Raw genomic sequence first — 17,547 nt, forward strand, 5'->3', positions numbered from 1 at the left:
TAAGTACTACCTATTGGGGAGGTTATGCCTTAAGATAGGCATCTTAGGTGGATAAACTATTGTAACTATGAATATTTTAATGTAGAGACTTACTACTATCAGTTGATTCAAAGAAGAATTTCTAAAAGTATCATAGGAATGTTTTATGGAAGTACAGGGCATCCCTGCTGTAAGTCATTCCGGTATACATCCATTCCACACTTAAGTAGTTGATGCTTGTAGGAACTGATGTGTTATAAGTCCTCTCATTCTCTACTTCTAAGTCGTGCAAAAAAACCCAACTAATTTGTGCAAATGGAAGTCAGCCGTGGGGTAAAAATTCCTCACTTTAAGTTAAAGCGACGAGGAGTCCTGTGGCACCTTATAGACTAACTGAAGTGTAGGAGCATAAGCTTTCGTGGGCAAAGACCCACTTCGTCAGATGCAAGTGGGTCTTTGCCCACGAAAGCTTATGCTCCTACACTTCAGTTAGTCTATAAGGTGCCACAGGACTCCTCGTCGCTTTTGCAGATTCAGACTAACACGGCTACCCCTCTGATACTTGTCACTTTAAGTTGTTTCTCTGTAAGTCCAAGGTTTTTTTTTTAACCTATCTTGAACTTCTAGTGAGGATGGCCTGTACTGATAGCCTGTTGGCATTGTGATTAACTGAGGAAAAATCATCCTTCTAAAACACTTGAGATAGTATATTGTAATTTTAAAATTAAAACTTTTTAGTACATCAGTGGGCTGTTTTAAAAGCTGCTTAAATTAGTTATTGTTTAATCTTTAAATAAATAGACTTTTTCTCCTTTTCAAGACTACTAAGGCAGGGAAAAGTTGATTGCTTCATATTTTTATATACTGTATATTTATCATTTTTATGATATATTTCTGTAAATAACAAATATACCAAAGTACAAGATTGCTCACAATACACAAAGTAAATGTACAGGGTCAGGATAGAGGGAAGGCAGGTGAAGCAACATATCTATCTTCACGGTCTGTGGACCTCTAAAACATCAGCACAAATTCCACTTCTATGGAATGCCAGTAATGCACTAGCTGTGAGGGCAGCTTTTTCACTGAGCCAGGCATCAACATTTGGTGAGGATCAACTTTTCCACTTTTTCAGGATTAATTTTTCATCAGTCAAAGTGGCATGATGGAACCATGCTGCCTTGTTACCAGATAACTTTCAGGTGTCAGAAGTATATCCAAAAATTAAATTTAAAAGGGAGAGCTCCAATGTAGCATCATCTTTCACCTGAAAAATTAAAATTAAATGTGTTTTTCTGAACTGTTCCTGGTCCAAAGGCACGAGAGTATTAAAACTGGTCTAGTGGTAATGGAGCATATTGCCACTGCAGAAAACAGAATTTGGGATGCGAGGTCCATTCTGGGCTGATTGGAGCTTGGAGTAATCTGGGAGTAGTCCACATTACTTGCACTGGAAAGGCACCTCAGTTTGCTTTCTATCAGCCAACCTCCTTTTCTCTTACTCAAGGTTCATTAGTTATGTTGCTTAACTCTAGAAGGGAGATGTACCTGATATACCCCAATCAGTCCAAGGTGATATTGCTGATAAGGCTGAATGATGAGGAACAGATAAAAGTAATGGAAGTCCCAGAACTCAGAGGAGTCCCTTCTGTTCCCTTGTAGAAAATCAGATTCTGGTCCCATCTGAGATCAGAATCTGACCCTGTGTGCCTCATAACACAAAATAAGCCATGAAAATAGTTTAAAATGTCAGAGTCACAGTTATCAGAGGGAAATCGGAGAACTGTGGTATTAAAGCTGTTCATTCAGTATTTGATCTCATGTAGTCTGTCCTAGTAAGAGCTAACCTTCTGTCACCAGACGGAAAATTTATGTTTTCCAAGCCTGAAAGTCAGTAGTGCCCACGCAGATATTCTGTGGCAGGAGTAAGTTCCAGTCATCTGTCATAGCAAACACTCTGTTCCACTTCCACTAGTCTCCAACCCCTTTCTCCTGTGGGAACCCTGGGTGTATCTTGGCTGGAAGTCACCCCCTCTTGTTTTCAGTGCATGATCTGGTGCAGCCAGAAATTGAGATCTCAGTTCTCCACCATTCAGGAACAGATTCCTTGTTGCAACACCATTTGTCCCGCCTACCTCCCCCTTCTGGGCAGAGGGTCAACATTGTGTGTTATTGTACAAAATCGATTGTATTGTCACTCAACTGAAATTTGACCCAACCCCCCTTCTGTCTGCCCACAGAGGTGGCCAGGTAGACTTTTAGGGAGACAAGAAAGAACGTATCAAAATACAGAATACTGTGTTATGATATGCTATTATGATAAACCTATATATTTTGACGAGTTTGCTTGTGGATTTGTTTGTGCAAACTAAAGTCATACTTTGCAATTACCTACAATTTGCCACTTAAATTAGCTGAATACTCTACTTTTTACACTGGAATATGCTGGATGAAAGGTTTAAATCAGTGTTTCTCAGTGGTTCATGGACCCACCCTGAGACCACTGCTACTGGGCTGCCCCAATTTGTTTACTTGTTGGCTCCACAGCCACAGAGCCTCACAGCTCCCGTTGACTGAGGTTCGCTGTTTGCAGCCAATTGGGAGCCACAGAAAGCAGCAGCCCAGGTCACGCTGCTTCCTATGACTCCCTTGGGCTGCAAAAGGCGAACCACAGCCAGTGGGAGCTGTGAGACTCCGTGGCTGCAGATCCAACAAGTAAACAAACTGGAGCAGCGTGGTAGCATATTCCTCAAAGTGGGTCCATGGACCACTGAGAAACACTGGTTTAAATAATTATATTTGTTTTTCATAGGAAAAAGGTCATAGCTACTATGATTAGCGTTCATAAAAAATATTTGCTAACAAAATTAAAATCAAGTCGCCCATTTAACTGTCATTTTAGTGCAAAGAAAATTTGTACTGTTAGAATCACTAAATAATTCAAATTAGTTATGGAAAGAGTAGTGGAAGATTTACGAGTTTCTGATTCAAATGTACTATGTATGGTAATTATTCAGTAAAACGAATAACATTTGAAGTTGAAATCCTACAAATTTAAAAGTATTCTTTTACTTCCCTTTTGCAAGCACACTAAGAGTGTGTCTACACAGCACCGTTATTTCGGAATAACTGACGTTATTTCAAAATAACAATGTAAGCATCTACACAGCAATTCCGTGATTTTAAAACAATTTCAAAATAACGGACAGCTTATTCTGACTTCTGTAAACCTCATTCCACAAGGCATAATGCCTATTCTGAAATAGCTATTTTGAAGTAGCTGTAGTGTGAACGCTCCTCCGCTGTTATTTCGCAATAGCTCCTCCCCAGGGCCACTCAAACTAATTACTCTCCAGTGCTTCCTGGGATTCTAAATCAAGGTAGAATATCTACATTAGGGAAGACTGCCTTGGTCTAATTTTGAGACTTTCCTGTAGTGTAGACGGGCATTTTCGAAATAAGCTATTTCAGAGTATTTTTTCCGGAATAGCTTATTTCGAAATAAGTTTGCACTGTCGACGCATCCTAAGGAGCTGAAAGACTATTTGTTGCTTAAGTTTATTCAGTTAGGGTATATCTACACTAGCCCCCTAGTTCGATCTAGGGAGGCTAATGAGGGTGAAATGAAGTTTAACAGCTAATTCGAGTTAGGGCTTTAATTCGGAATCCCGTTTCACTGCTGCGTGTAGACACGGGCAGTTACTTCAGGCTAGTCAATTTCTAAAATGGCGACTGGCTGGGAACATACTAATGAAGCATGGGATATTTAAATCCCGCGCTTCATTTGCAATTTCGGTTGCCCTCATTAGCCTCCCTAGATCGAACTAAGGGGCTAGTGTAGACATACCCTTTCAGACTAACACGGTTATCTCTCTGAAACTTTAACACAAGGGTATTTTGAAATTGTTACAAAGAATTCTAGTACTTTTTCCATTTGTTCTGTTTAAAAAAGCTGATATAGAATGTTTACAAATGAGTATCAAACTCTACAGTGATTTAAAATGAGAGCTTACCAATAAACATTCATCATATCTGGTCCTTACATTGATAAGATAGGTACAAAGGAACTCTTTATACATCCTGTGCATGTGTGAAAAATGGTTTTTAGAATGATGTTAGAATCTTCATGGGAAATATTTTTATGTTAAAATTGCATTAAAATAATTTCTTCCAAAATTTTTTTTTTCAAATATAGGAATCATGTTTCCACCTAATACCCTGCTATCCAAAGAACCTGGTCACTTGGGAAGGAGAACACACTTTGTAGGCTACTAGGATCTCCAAAGATAGTTTGAAGGGGAAAAGGGGGTTTGGTTTGCTTTTACTCTGTGCCATTTGCCTATCCCACAGAATGATGTGTGTTTGGTTTTGTTTAACAGGAGACTTTTAAGTTTACCCCTTTCGTTATCTGAAGAAGAGTTCCTCAGAATGAGGCAAGAGTTCCATTGCTGCTATTCTCAGATGGACAATAACTTAGCTTTGCCAAAGATACGGGCAAGAGCTTTGCTTCAGGCATATCAGTTGGTGTGGAGGGATGCAGAGCTGCTAAAAGTGGATCAGAATTTAGTAGTATCTGACAAACAGGTAGGATCAGTCAGTATTGAAACCCTTTACGTTTCCCAGATGTGTACATTTACTTTCTGTCTTTTTTTCAGGAGTGGGTTTCCGTACACGTGCCGTTTTTCATGTGTTTTGGAAGCAGAATGTAACTAGGGTCAGTTCCTAACTGCATGGACTGATTCATTTATCAGATTCTGTAGGTAACAGCTGGATCCTGGCCTCCTCGCCAGTGCAAGGCATCAGCGCTGTGCCTCTGTGATGATTAGGGCTATGGTTTAGTCACGTGTTGCCTGTGACTTGTCCTTTACTTGTACTGTATACTCCTGACTAAATTTTGGCTGGGAGCAGAGGTGCTGATCTGGGAGTAGAGAGCATTTCAGGAGGTCCAGCAGCACCAGCTGCCAGGGACCATTGAGAAGTGACTGCTCTGGTCACCGAGGCAGCCAGCCACCTGCTGCATCTTCCACCTCCCCTGCGACAACTATTTAAGCAGTTCCTGGAGCCAGCCACATCAGCCACTGCTTTGGCAGTCCTTGGGGCCAACTTCCCAGGACCGCTCCAGCATCTCAAAGACTGCAGAAGTCACAGAATGTGTGACTTCTGTGACCTCTGAGACAGCTACGGAGCCCTAGTGATGACTGGTGTGTATGTTGCCTTTTTGCTTCCTGATCCCTGTTTTGTTCCCTGCTTCCTGCTACTTGCATTGGTCTTGTTCCTGTTTATGCACGCACATGCACAGCCTTTGTACTGGGTATATGCAGCTGCTAACGGCCTGCTGCTGCATATCTGCCATTCAGACTGTTGCCATGTTTTATTCAGACTGCTGCTGACCTTACCAGTTCATGGTTACCACATGTTTAAACTGACATTCTACAGCAGAGGTGGGGAACCTCAGACGTGGGGGCTGGATGCGGCCCATTTCTTGCCTGTATCCGGCCTCTGAGGCTCAGCATTGAGGAACCCATGCTGGTGCTCCAGCCACCCACCTGCAAGGCTGGAGCACACAGAATTTACTAGCCTGAATTCCCTCTTCCCCCATTCTCCACCCCAAGCTCTGGCGTGTGAGGTGAATATCGGAAGTTTCTTTCTCCTCAGTAAAGGGCTCCTCTCTTTGCTTCTCACCTGTGTGCAGCCCCCAACTGATTTTTCTGTGGGTCAGCAGGTCCTAATCCCAAAACGGTTCCCTATCTCTGCTCTACTGATATGTCGTCTTTTTTTTTTCTGAATTGCTATAAAAAACTTCAGAGTGCATCAGAGTGCAATTTGGGGGTGAGTGCCTCTGTTTGCAGCCCTTGCTGTGTGCACAGCCTTCAGCTGGTGATTCTATATTCTAAATTTTTGCAACTATATGCAGATCATACAGCTCTGCAATACTCCTAGGTTACCCAGGCTGCTTAGTCCGTGATAGCGTTGATATTTAAGGTGGGCTCCTACAGCCCAAGTCCTCCTTGATGCAACTATGCAACACCTCAGCAAGTATTCTGGAATTGGAAATCCCATTCTGTTAAAGAGGAAAATATTTTTAGAGCTGTCCAGCGGCCCAATGATACCATACATGAGTATGCATGTCATTTGCAGTACTGAGACAGGGACTGTGAATTTAAGACGATATGATGATTATGCTAAGAGATTTTTCTGATTGGCATAGCAGTGACCAGCTGGATAAACAGTTACTAGTAAAGATGCGAAAATGCTAGATTTTCCTGGCACACTGGCTAAGAGTGAGGCCTTTGAGAAGGCTCAGGGTAAAAGTGATTCTGTATTCCAGACATCTGCTACCTTTGTATCTCCACTTAAGCCATCAGCTGCTGCTTCTGTTTCCATCACCCAAACTCGTAAAGTGCTACCTACTCCTGTACCATGGTACCTCAACAGTGAAAGTTGTCAGTGGCTCACTGTTCTGCTGTGATGGTATGGGTCACTTAGCCAATCCCTTGCCTGCCCCAGGGGGCTCGTGAGAAGGAAGTCCGCTTTTTGAATTAAGGCACTGCAGTACAGCAGGTCACAAAGACAGGAAGCCTATGAATGTGGAGTTGGCTGAGACTAACTTTACTTATGTTTCCTGTGGTGTGGTTGTCTTGTGATAAGACATGGGAGCTGATATCCTCTCCTCTGGAAATTAATGGCACACTGCTGAAGTTTCTGGTGGATAGCGGTGCCTGCATTTATACTCTCCCTTCTGGGTTAGTTCACGGTCCGGACAGTTGCTTGCTTGACGTTAGTTATAAAAGCTTGGAATTTGTATGGCTTGCAGACAGTGGGAAAAACATTATGCTCTGTCCTCTCAAAGGCATACCAGGGGTTCAAAGCTGTATTGAGGGGAGGAGGTACAGGCAGGTTTCAGGAGGTCTACCAAGCAGTGCCAGCATTACACTCACTGTGACTCATAAGTCCCACCACCCTGTGCCCACCACCCAGTCCTGAAGCTGCAGCTTGTGTAGCTTAGATTCATGGGGTCTCTGTGGTGTGTGGCCCAAGCAGTTGCCTCGTGTACTACTCCCTAATGCCAGCCCTAGCTTTTATATGCAGAATAACAGTTGTGCCACAAGTGGGTCATGGTGTGTTAGGGGAATCTAAGGGGAAAAAAGTTGAGAAACTGGACTAGAACAGAAGTGTGCACCACATGCGCATTACATTTTTCCTGTAGGTGTGGAGAAGGCCCAAATAGAATTTGGTATCGTGTGGGAAATGGAAGGATTGGATCTCACTTATTGTAATCATATACAAGAAGAGTGGTGATGTTCAACTGTGCAGTTTTTAGGGACCATAATAAATATGGGAAACACGAGCCATTTCTATTGCCAGCCTTCAACAGGTGACTTGCTGGGTAAGAGAATCAGAGATTTTCTCTGTTATTGGCCACTCCAGTTATTAGCAAACACCTGAAAGTTTGCAGTTGTTGCTGACTTTCAGCACATCATTTGGGAATATTGCTGTCTACAGCTCCTTTTGGCTTAGTCTCACCTAAGATATTACACAGAGTGGTCTCTCAACTCCTGGGTAATGTGTTGAGAGATGTGTTGCTATTTGGATGACACTCTCATTTTTAAGTCTCTTACTGAGCATAATGCTACTCTGGACCTCACACTAGCCCAACTCCAACAAGAGATCATTCCCAGCTAGTGAGGTTAAATTTCGATTAATCAAATAATTGAGTAGTCAATGGAATTTCCATCAACTACTCGATTAGTTGATGGGGGGGTGCTTGCTATCCTGCTGTGCCTCTCCCTTTAAAATGTACAAGAGCCACCTGCGGCTCTTATACATTTCAAAGGAAGAGGTGTCGTGGGACTGCTTAGGTCCCCGTTCCTGCGTCTCTCCTTTTGAAATATGTAAAAGCTGTGGGTAGCTCCTATACCTTTCAGAAAAAGAGGTGCAGAGGGGTCCAACTGCTGTGCCTCTCCCTTTGAAATGCACCAGAGCTGCAGTTGGCTCTTAGACATTTCAAAGGGAGAGGCATGGTTTCCCTGCTGCGCCTCTTCCTTTGAAATGTACAAGAGTTGCCTGAAGCTCTTACACATTTCAAAGAGCGGTACAGCAATAGGGACTTTTCTGCCTCCCCTGCTCGCCACAGAGATGGTGCTGGGGGAACCAGCTTTTAAGCTGGCTCCCCGCAACTTTGGCTCCTGCTCCCTCCTTTACTGCCTCTCTCTGAGACATGCAGTAAAGGTGAGAGAAGTGACTAGTCGACTAGCCAATGAGCTTTTGCTTATCAGGTAGTCAGCTAGTCGCATTGGATAACTGGGTAACAAATTTTCTATTTATCTGTTTAACTTTGTGTGGAGGATTTGTAATTTCATTGAATGTTACAAGCTACATATTAATTCTTTATCTTAACTTTTCCACACAAAAAAGAAGTGTGTCTCTTCTATGAATTGTAAGTAATAGCGCTATAACAAAGATTGCTTGTGTTTTTCTTCATGTGTAAACTAACTTAGGCTAATTGCACTGGGAATTAGACTAGCTCAAAACCTCAATGATTTTCAGAATACTCTGCATTTGAAAAGGAAAATGATTTTGCAGAGCCTTATAGTTGAACAGATGTCTTTTCTCTGAGTACATTTCGTTTAGTCTATATTCTTGTAAAGAATAATCTGATTACATAGTAAGGTAAGGTGCTCTTTACTATTATCATGGGTCATATGTGATTCATATAGTGCATCTTGAAAATCATTTAATTTTAAATGACTATGATATCTTGTTCTTTTTATGGCGTTGTAAAGAGATGAGTAAAATTTCATCAAGTCATTTCCTATAGCATTTGTTTGTGTGAAACAAAATTTATCTCCCCTCTGCTATCAGGAAAAAAATGCAATAATGCAGCTTTGCAATTGCACACTCTTTTCATGGATGGAATGACTATGTAAACCCGTGTTCAAGAAAATTAGGCACATTTTGGAGATTGGTCTGTAAGTACTGAATGGGTCCTCTGAAAGATAGTTAGAACATGCATTTTGTCATGAAAGTCAAGTTTGCAATTTTGTATTAACTGGAGAATTGCCCATCATAGTAATAATAGTAATACTTATTACTGTCATCTACATTTTAAAAATATTTAATGATGTGATTACTTTTTACAGCCGCAGCCCAAGGTCAAAAAACAACGATCCAAGAATAAAAATAAGATATACATTCTGAAAAAATCTTTGGAGGACAAAATTCGCATCTATGAAGAACCAGTTACAGATGAAAATTTGAACAAGGTAAATGAAAATGTTGATCTTTATAGCGCTTTGTACATGGATACTCAACAAGTATAAAAAACAATAATTTCCTAAAAATGTATGCACGACCAAGACTGACATGGAGCTCCAACTTAATAATCATGTCTTCACCTCGTGGAACGAGGTGTAACGGTAGTTCAAATTAGAAAGCCTAATTCGAACTACCTACTCCGTGCCGCATGTAGCCGCGGGCATGGAGTCTGCACTAACGGGGATTTAAAAATGGCAGCGCCCAGCAAGATGCAAATGAAGCCCGGGATATTTAAATCCCGGGCTTCATTTGCAACTTCAAATGAGTACATTAACCACCCTAGTTCAAACTAGGGTTGTAGTGTAGACATACCCTTTGTGTTTGTCTCCTAGACTGTCAAGACTATGTTAAATTTAAAATAATTATCACTTGGTGATTTTTGTTATAAATTGTAGAGTTCATTTTGCATCTGTGAAAGGTGGCAAGTTTGCGTATCTGAATATTAGTGTCTCATGTTTAGCATCAGAACATAGAACATAGTGGTGGAGCTGTCACAAACAATGAGCTACTACAAAAATGTCTTGCCTTTGCCTGTGGCCAGCCCAGTGTACCAGAGGTGCATGTAATCACCAAGATGAGCCGGGAGGAACTGAATGCTTATTTGGCAGCCTGCAAAGTTTTCCTCCTTCAGAAAAATGTTTTGAAAATATTTTACATGTGCTATATTTTGAAGGCAAAGTAATTTACTCTTCAGAAGTATTTTTAGGAACAGCATAGATAAATCTGTTCCAACAGAGACGAGGAAATCAGTGTAGCAGAATTTTAACAAGGGATTCCCTGCAAGATCCAGAGAGCTCCCTCCAGTACGTCTGTGTCAGAGCAGGGTGTAACAGTACCAATCCCTCACAGCCCCTACAGTGCAGTTCTGCCTCGGGCTTCCTGTAGTCAGCCACTGGTCAGTTTCAGCAGCGGCTGACTTGGGAGCACCTGGGGCAGAGCAGCTGGGCTGCTGCCGGGTTGGTCCAGTAGCGCCGAGGAACGGCACTGCGGGACCAACCCAGCAGCATCCCCACTGCTCTGCCCCAGGCGTATCCGATTCAACAGCGGCTGAATCTGGACGCCAGTTCCGACTTACATACAAATTCAACTTAAGAACAAACCTACAGTCCCTATCTTGTACGTAACCCGGGGACTGCCTGTACAGAGTTTTCTCACTTTGAATGGATATCATCATCCAAAATTTTATGTCATTTTTGGGGTGAGGGCTTATGGATCAGTGTTAAATCTTACTTCTTTCCCATTGACTGTTGCCACTTTCTGCTATCGTGCTGAGTTGGGGGTGTTGTTTGGTTGGTTTTTCTGAGTTGGGGAAGAGGAGGTTGGACAACTTGAATGCTATGTGTGTGTCTTGGGTCTGGGCTGCTCAGTACTGAAGCAGGCTCCTGAAGGTGGTGGGTGGAATTGATGCCTGAAGAAGAAAGGAGCAGGAGGATATAGTCTGTCTTATGGTCTTCTAAGCAAGGTTTCTAGATAGGAGTTAATGGATCTGGAGGATATAGAGCAATGTTTCTCAATCTTTTTTTTATAAAGCACCCCTTTAAAAAAAATTATAAGTACCCCCAGTACCTACAGTTTTCAGACACACACAATTTTAATCTACCATTGCAACACATTTGTTTAAACAGCTCAATCGTAGCCAGGCAGGCAATGAAATTTTTGGGTGTAAAAAGTACAAAAATAATAAAATGCTGTAATACTTAAAACCAAAATTCAGTCTTCTCCAAATTTCAGTTTTGTTTATGTACTCCCCAGACTTCTCTCAAGTACCCTTAAGGGTACTCATACCATTGGTTGAGAAACACTGAGGGTATGTCTAGACTACATCCCTTTTCGAAAGAGGGATGTAAATTAGACATATTGAAATTGCAAATGAAGCCAGGATTTGAATTTCCTGCACTTCATTTGCATAATTGCATCATGGCTTTTTTTGAAAAATGCTATTTTGAAAGTGAAACCACCGTCTAGAGGCAGTTCTTTCTAAAAGAAAAGCCTTTTTCAAAAGAGCCTGTACTCCTCGAAAAATGAGGTTTATATGATCTTTCGAAAAAGGCTTTTCTTTTTGAAAGAACCACGTCAGGAGGGTGGTTTCACTTTCGAAATGGTGTTTTTCGAAAAAACGTCGAGACACGATTATGCAAATGAAGCATGTGAAATTCAAATCCTGGCTCCATTTGCAATTTTCATATGTCTAATTTACATCCCTCTTTCGAAAGAAGGATGTGGTTTAGACATACCCTGATATAGAGGGCATTTTGAGGGTTGATTCAGAGCGGTCCCTGCAGATTTGGTGTATGGTTTTCCAGGCTGGAATTCAACAGAACATGTCCTTTCTTCTATAGTTGTGTCTTAGTTGCTCAGCTTTCCAGCTGTCCTATGTCCATGGCATGAGAAAGTGCTGGTTGTAAAAGACAAAAGACAGGCAAGAGACATTACAAGGGTTGCTGTATGAGTCTACAGATAAGCATGAAGACTATAGGACTCTCAGAAATCAAGCACAAAATATTGATAACTTTTAGCACAATGAGTTTCTCTCCCTCACTGGGCCTCTTGGTAACTAATATTAATTATAGACCTCATACAGTGCATCTTCAGATCCATTCCTTTATTCGTAAAAATTAAGTGAGAGAGAAACAACACTAGTAGCAACCAGTGTTCCCTCTATTTTTTAACATCCATGTGCAGAATGAATTTTGTTATGGATACCAATATGGAGTTTGTGTAACACATCACTAACCTCTTGGTGCACGTAAGAAAATTCATTCTGCACATGGATGATCTGTTGCGGGGGGGCTGAGGAGTTTAGTGTGGGGTAAGAAGCTCAGTGTTGGGGGGGGGATCAGGGCTCTGGCTGGAGGTGCAGGCTTTGGGGTGGGACTGAGGATGAGGTGTTTTGGGTGCAAGAGAGGGTTCCAGGCTGGGCCAAGGAATTTGGAGTGCAGGAGTGGATTTAGGATTGGAGTATGAAGTCTAAGAGGAGCTAGGCTGGTGAAGGGAGCTCACAGCTGGAACAGGGCATTATGATGGGGGCGCTTACATAGGGCAATCCTCATTTATTGGGGGAGGGAAACAGATAGCCTGTTGTGCCCTGTGTTCACCTGCAGGCACTGCCTCTGCAGCTCCCATTGGCTGCAGTTCCCAGCCAGTTGGAGCTGCAAGGACAGAGTTTCTTGGCACTCACTGTGATGTGGCTCTAGCCAGGGGTAATAAACAGTAGGAGGAGGAGCTGCCTCACATCCACCAGGAAGAGCTGGCTTTTGGGCTATAGCCCTTAAAGCTCCTTTCTTAATACAGCCCTGCTGCTGGAGCCAGAGGAGCATGCTTCTGGCTGGGGCTGGAAGAACACACCTCTCTCCCAACCATGGCAGCTGCATGCGCAGCAACCCTGAGCCCCTGTGCAGGGCTTACTAGTCAGCTGTGCGGCCATGCAGCTTTGATGGCAACTAGAGTGAGTAACGAGTATGGAAATGAGAAGTTAACACTTTCTAATGGAGGGCTTATTTCAATGAATTTATGTTCAATGAATTTATGTTCTTCAGTTAAATTTAAAGAAATTCGGTTGATTAGGAAATTGCATATGGAATCATCAGCAGGAGAGTATGGCAAAGACACGTAACTTGATGAATAGTTAACAATAATCTGAGGAATACAAAACCTGCCTGAGGAGAGACGATTCAAAGAGCTTGGCTTGATTAGCCTAGCCAATGAAAGGCTGAAGGGAGATATGAGAGCTTTTTATAAATACCTCAGGGATACCAAAGAGGGAAAGAAGTTATTCAAGCTAAATGCCAATGTGGACTCAAGAACAAATGGATATAAACTGGCCATCAACATGTTTAAGCTTGAAATTAGATGAAGGTTTCTAATCATCAGAGGAGGGAATTTCTGGAACAACTTTCCAACTGGAGCAGTGATTGCAAAAAATTGAACTGGCTTCACAAGTGAGCTTGGTAAATTTATGGAAGGGATGCTATGATTAAGCTGTAGCCAGTCTGTGACTGCTAGCAGCAAATATCTCCAATGGCTGGTGATGGCACACTTAATGGGGAGGGCTTTGAGATACTACAAAGAATTCTTTTCCAGATGTCTGGCTGGTGGCTCTTGCACTCATGCTCAGGGTCGAACTGATTGCCATATTGGGGATTGGAAATTAATTTCCCTCAAGGTCAGATTGGCAGAGACTCTGATGATTTTTCACCTTCCTTTGCAGCAGAAGGTACAGGTCACTTGCAGGTTTAAACTGTAATCGGAAGTCTTTAAACATGATTTGAGGACTGCAATAGATCATCTAGAGATTTATTACAGGAGTCAGTGGGTGAAGTTCTGTGGGCTGCAATGTGCAAGTGGTCAGACCAGATGATCATTAAGGTCAGACAAGATCATCAAGATCATCAAATTTTTTAGAATATTGTTGTTGAAATCAGCATTTTATAAGCCTTTTTACATTGTCTAGTGCTACAGTTGTCCTCTGGTTTTGGCTAGGGATTATTTAATTGGGAATTCAGAGTTTGATCCAACTTCCACTGAAGTCAGGGTGAGATATGTGTGGACTGCACTGAGATTACTTCGATTAAGCAAATATATAAGTGTTCTCAAGATTGTGGCTTTTGAAGCTGAGAAGATACAGAAGGTTACTCTTCAGGGAAAATTTAAGCTGATGGTCACATCTTTGAGCACCAATCTGAGTAGCTCTACATTTTGATTGGTTGTGAGTTAATTATATAATGTGTATGTAAATAAACAGTGGCTGCACACTCTTGAATACTTCCCCATTACACAATAACATGTTTCTTATTGTGGCTAGATACTAGATAACATGCAAGTGGAATCCAAATTTCGACTTTCTCTGGCTATTTTGTTTCTTGAGTAAAATGAGAAATATAATATACTAAATAATATGGAGAGCAATAAAACTTTAGAATGTTGAAACACCTTTTATGAATCATCTGATTCTTGTACAGAATTACAACTTAAGTATATTCAAAAGTTTCAGGGAGGTAGCTGTGTTAATCTGTAACTGAAAAAACTTCAACAACAACAAATAGCCCTGCAGCACCTTAGGGTGCATCTAAACTTCACCGTTATTTCGAGATAACTAACGTTATTTTGAAATAACAACGCGAGCATATATACAGCCATTCCATTATTTCGAAGTAATTTCAAAATAACGGTTGGCTTATTCCAACTTCTGTAAACCTCATTCCACAAGAAATAACGCCTCTTCCGAAATAGCTTTTTCAGAATAGGGCAAGTGGACACGGCAGAGGGAGTTATTTCTAAATAAGGGGCCTCCAGGAAATCCCACAGGTGCCCTGCTGGCCACTCCATCTGCACTCATCAGGACTCTAGTTCCTCTTCCCTTGCAGCCCTTAAAACTGCAGCCACAGGAGAAAGGGCTTAAGGCAGGAACCTGGCCATGACAACCTCCAGCCACATTGCAGCTTCCACAGCACATCGTCTGGCCAGAATGCCTGATCCTCGAGCTCCTCAAGAGCCCTCTCCTGCTCCCAGGGAGCAGTCTGATGTCTCCCAGGAGCCTGCTAGGTGGCAAAAGAGGCATGCGCCATCCTGGTCTGGTCTGGAGATCCTGGCCCTTGTATGGCTGATAGTCTGGCCACCAAAGGCCACATCTGGACCCAGGAGCAGGTCTGGATGAAAGTTAAGGAGCTCCGCCAGGGCTATGCCAGGGCAAGGGAGCATGCAGCTCCCACTCTGGAGCAGAACCACACTCCTGCCCCTATGATCAGGACCTGCACCTCATCATGGTGGTATGAGCATTTGTGGGCACAACCCACTAAAGAAGTGGGTTGTGCCCACGAACACTCATGATACCATCTACATTTTTTGTTAGTCTCTAAGGCGCTGCAGGACTATTCATTATTTTTTAAACTTAACTGTGTGTACTTTTGCCAGTGGCAGTCAACTTGCCTTTGCCTTTCAGTTCCACAAGTATAAAAGCCAACATCCTTTCCTCACCTTTAAAGTGGTTGGGAGTTATCAAGCTGTATTTTCTTGCTTATTCATTATTTATTTTAATATTTTAATGAGTTAAAAACCTGCATTGATGGTGATCACTCATTTACTCATTCATCCATGCATTATTCATTCATTCATTTCCAGACTTCATGCATGTATAATTCACTAGATCCTACATCTAAAAGCAAACTTCCTGTCAAGAGAGAGGGACATGTTTAGTCCTTTTGTGTTCATACATCTGTCATAATAACTTTGCCTAGCTTTTTACAGATGCCTTTTTGAAGACAGTCTTTGTCCCACAGAAACCCCTCAAATGTTACTGCTTTTGTATCATCTGAAACAAATCCTACTTGAAGCATGTTTTTTTCTCATTTTGAAGGTATTGCAAAAATCAAATGGTGGTTAGTATCCTGCACATGTACCTAAAAATTTGAAGAAAACAAGGGGTCGGATCCTCAATTTATATAAATTGACATAGCTCAGTTATGTCAATGGAGCTACAACAATTCACACCAGCTAAGGGACTGGCCTGCTGAGTTTAGGACTTGAGAGAGGAAAGCCTAACAGAAGCAGCTGGCCTTCTGGTTTAGGACTTGAGAGACCACAATTCACCTTCTTGCTTTGCCACAGGCTACCTGTGTATCAGCCGACGGGCAGGGCAGGGTGTGTGTGTGTGTTCCTATACCTGTCCCTTATGACCGGCTGAAGTTCTTTTAAATTGTGCTTGGTTCTGTTACAGCAACTGAAGGAGTCAGGTTAAAACTTAAACAGTTGCAGGTTTATTAAAGAAGCTTATAAATCATATGGCTACAATGGCTATTGCTCTCTTTCTTGACTGCTAGCAAATATAGCTCTTAAAAATGGTTACAAAGAAGATAAAGATAGAAAAATAGAAAGAATAGTACCAAGTAACAGCTTAATCTTTAAAGAGCTCTAAGTCTATGTGTACACTTAAGACAGAGGACCACATCCAGGTACAATTTTTACCCCCTTCTGTGCCTCTCGACTCCAGTGTGCCAGGCCAGGGCCGGTCCCTCAATTCCTAGGAAAGAAGAAAATATGAGGTGGGCGTCCCCATGGAACCTTGGGAGGTCAAAACACCTAATCCGGACCAGCAGGTCGAGGGTAGATTGACACTCAAAGTGAGTGTGCTGCTGGACCCATCTTTATACCCATGGTGTCACGTATTTCTCTTTCTTATCTGTGATGCCAAATGGTGCTGGTCTGTCTTTTGTGAGACCAGTTCTTACAAGGAAGTTGTGAACTTAATTTACACTTGTAAGAGAGATAACTAAATTGGAAGTACTTGGCATTCTTTTCTCAGTGGGAGATTCCTCTCCCAGGGACTGTGTGTGATCATATCAACATCGGTGCCAGCCGGGGCAGTTCTCGCCGCCTCGAGGTCAGCTTATTGCCTTAATCGCGCTCTCCTCACATCTATGTTTTCAGCTTCTCAGGATCAGATGAGCCAGCATAGACTATGCTAATTTTATTGTTCCTTCTCTGTCCTGTATGCTTCAGGAACCTCAGAGAGGCAAATAAGATGGATGTGAGATGGGGGGGTCTGTCTGGCTACACCGTGGGACTTCATCACGTCACTTAGGGCCCGGCTTTTAAAGGTGTGACTGCACCTCTGCTTCTTTAGACACCTTAATACTTTTATAGATATGACCCTTCTTGATCTATAATTGCTCTTGAAATTCCCACTGACTTTATTGGCACGATTTCACCTCTGGCCTCTTGATTCAAGCTGGGCATCCCAAAATTGAAGCACCCCAAATCATTAGTTTGGAAATAGTTCTTTGTCCAGCATCCTTTCCAAAAAAAGGTTTTGCCCATTGAAAGTTAATATTCTCAGGCCCAGGGTAGGGCTGCTGTGTAATTAGAGGTGAGACACTGACTCAGGCTGGAGAAAGGTTACTAGGAGTTCCTCAAGGACCAGGCTTGGAATCAGTCTTATTCATTCTTTTTATTAATGATCTTGGCACAAAAGTTAAGGGAAATTTACTGATGCCACAAAGGTAGGAGGCATTGTCAGTACAGATGGAGACAAAACATCATACAGGAAGATTTGGATGACCTTGAAGACTGGAATGGCGGAAGTGGAATGAAATTCAGTTGTACAAAGTGTAAGGTCATGCACTTAGGATGTCATAGTATGAATGTCTGCTACAAAAGGGGATCATTAATTGGAAGCAGTGGAGGTAGAGAGTCTTGGCTGTGTGACTCAATCACAGGATGACTGACAAATGCCATCCTAGGAAGTCTGAGGTATTTTTA

The 17,547-nt window shown here is 42.2% G+C and overlaps 1 protein-coding gene across 4 annotated transcripts in view; it reads left to right on the forward strand.

The window, feature by feature from the left end:
• The window catches only part of EVC2 (EvC ciliary complex subunit 2), a 155,069-nt gene that overhangs the window by 106,491 nt on the left and 31,031 nt on the right, over positions 1 to 17,547 (forward strand). For all 4 annotated transcript variants that reach the window (XM_075930752.2, XM_075930753.2, XM_075930754.2 and 1 more), the window contains 2 exons: positions 4,359 to 4,563; positions 9,120 to 9,242. In XM_075930752.2, coding sequence (XP_075786867.2) covers positions 4,359 to 4,563; positions 9,120 to 9,242 — 328 coding nt within the window. The remainder of the gene's footprint in view (positions 1 to 4,358; positions 4,564 to 9,119; positions 9,243 to 17,547) is intronic.

This window comes from Pelodiscus sinensis, chromosome 4 (assembly GCF_052426305.1).
Source record: "Pelodiscus sinensis isolate ZL-2025 chromosome 4, ASM5242630v1, whole genome shotgun sequence".
Lineage (NCBI taxonomy): Eukaryota > Metazoa > Chordata > Testudines > Trionychidae > Pelodiscus > Pelodiscus sinensis.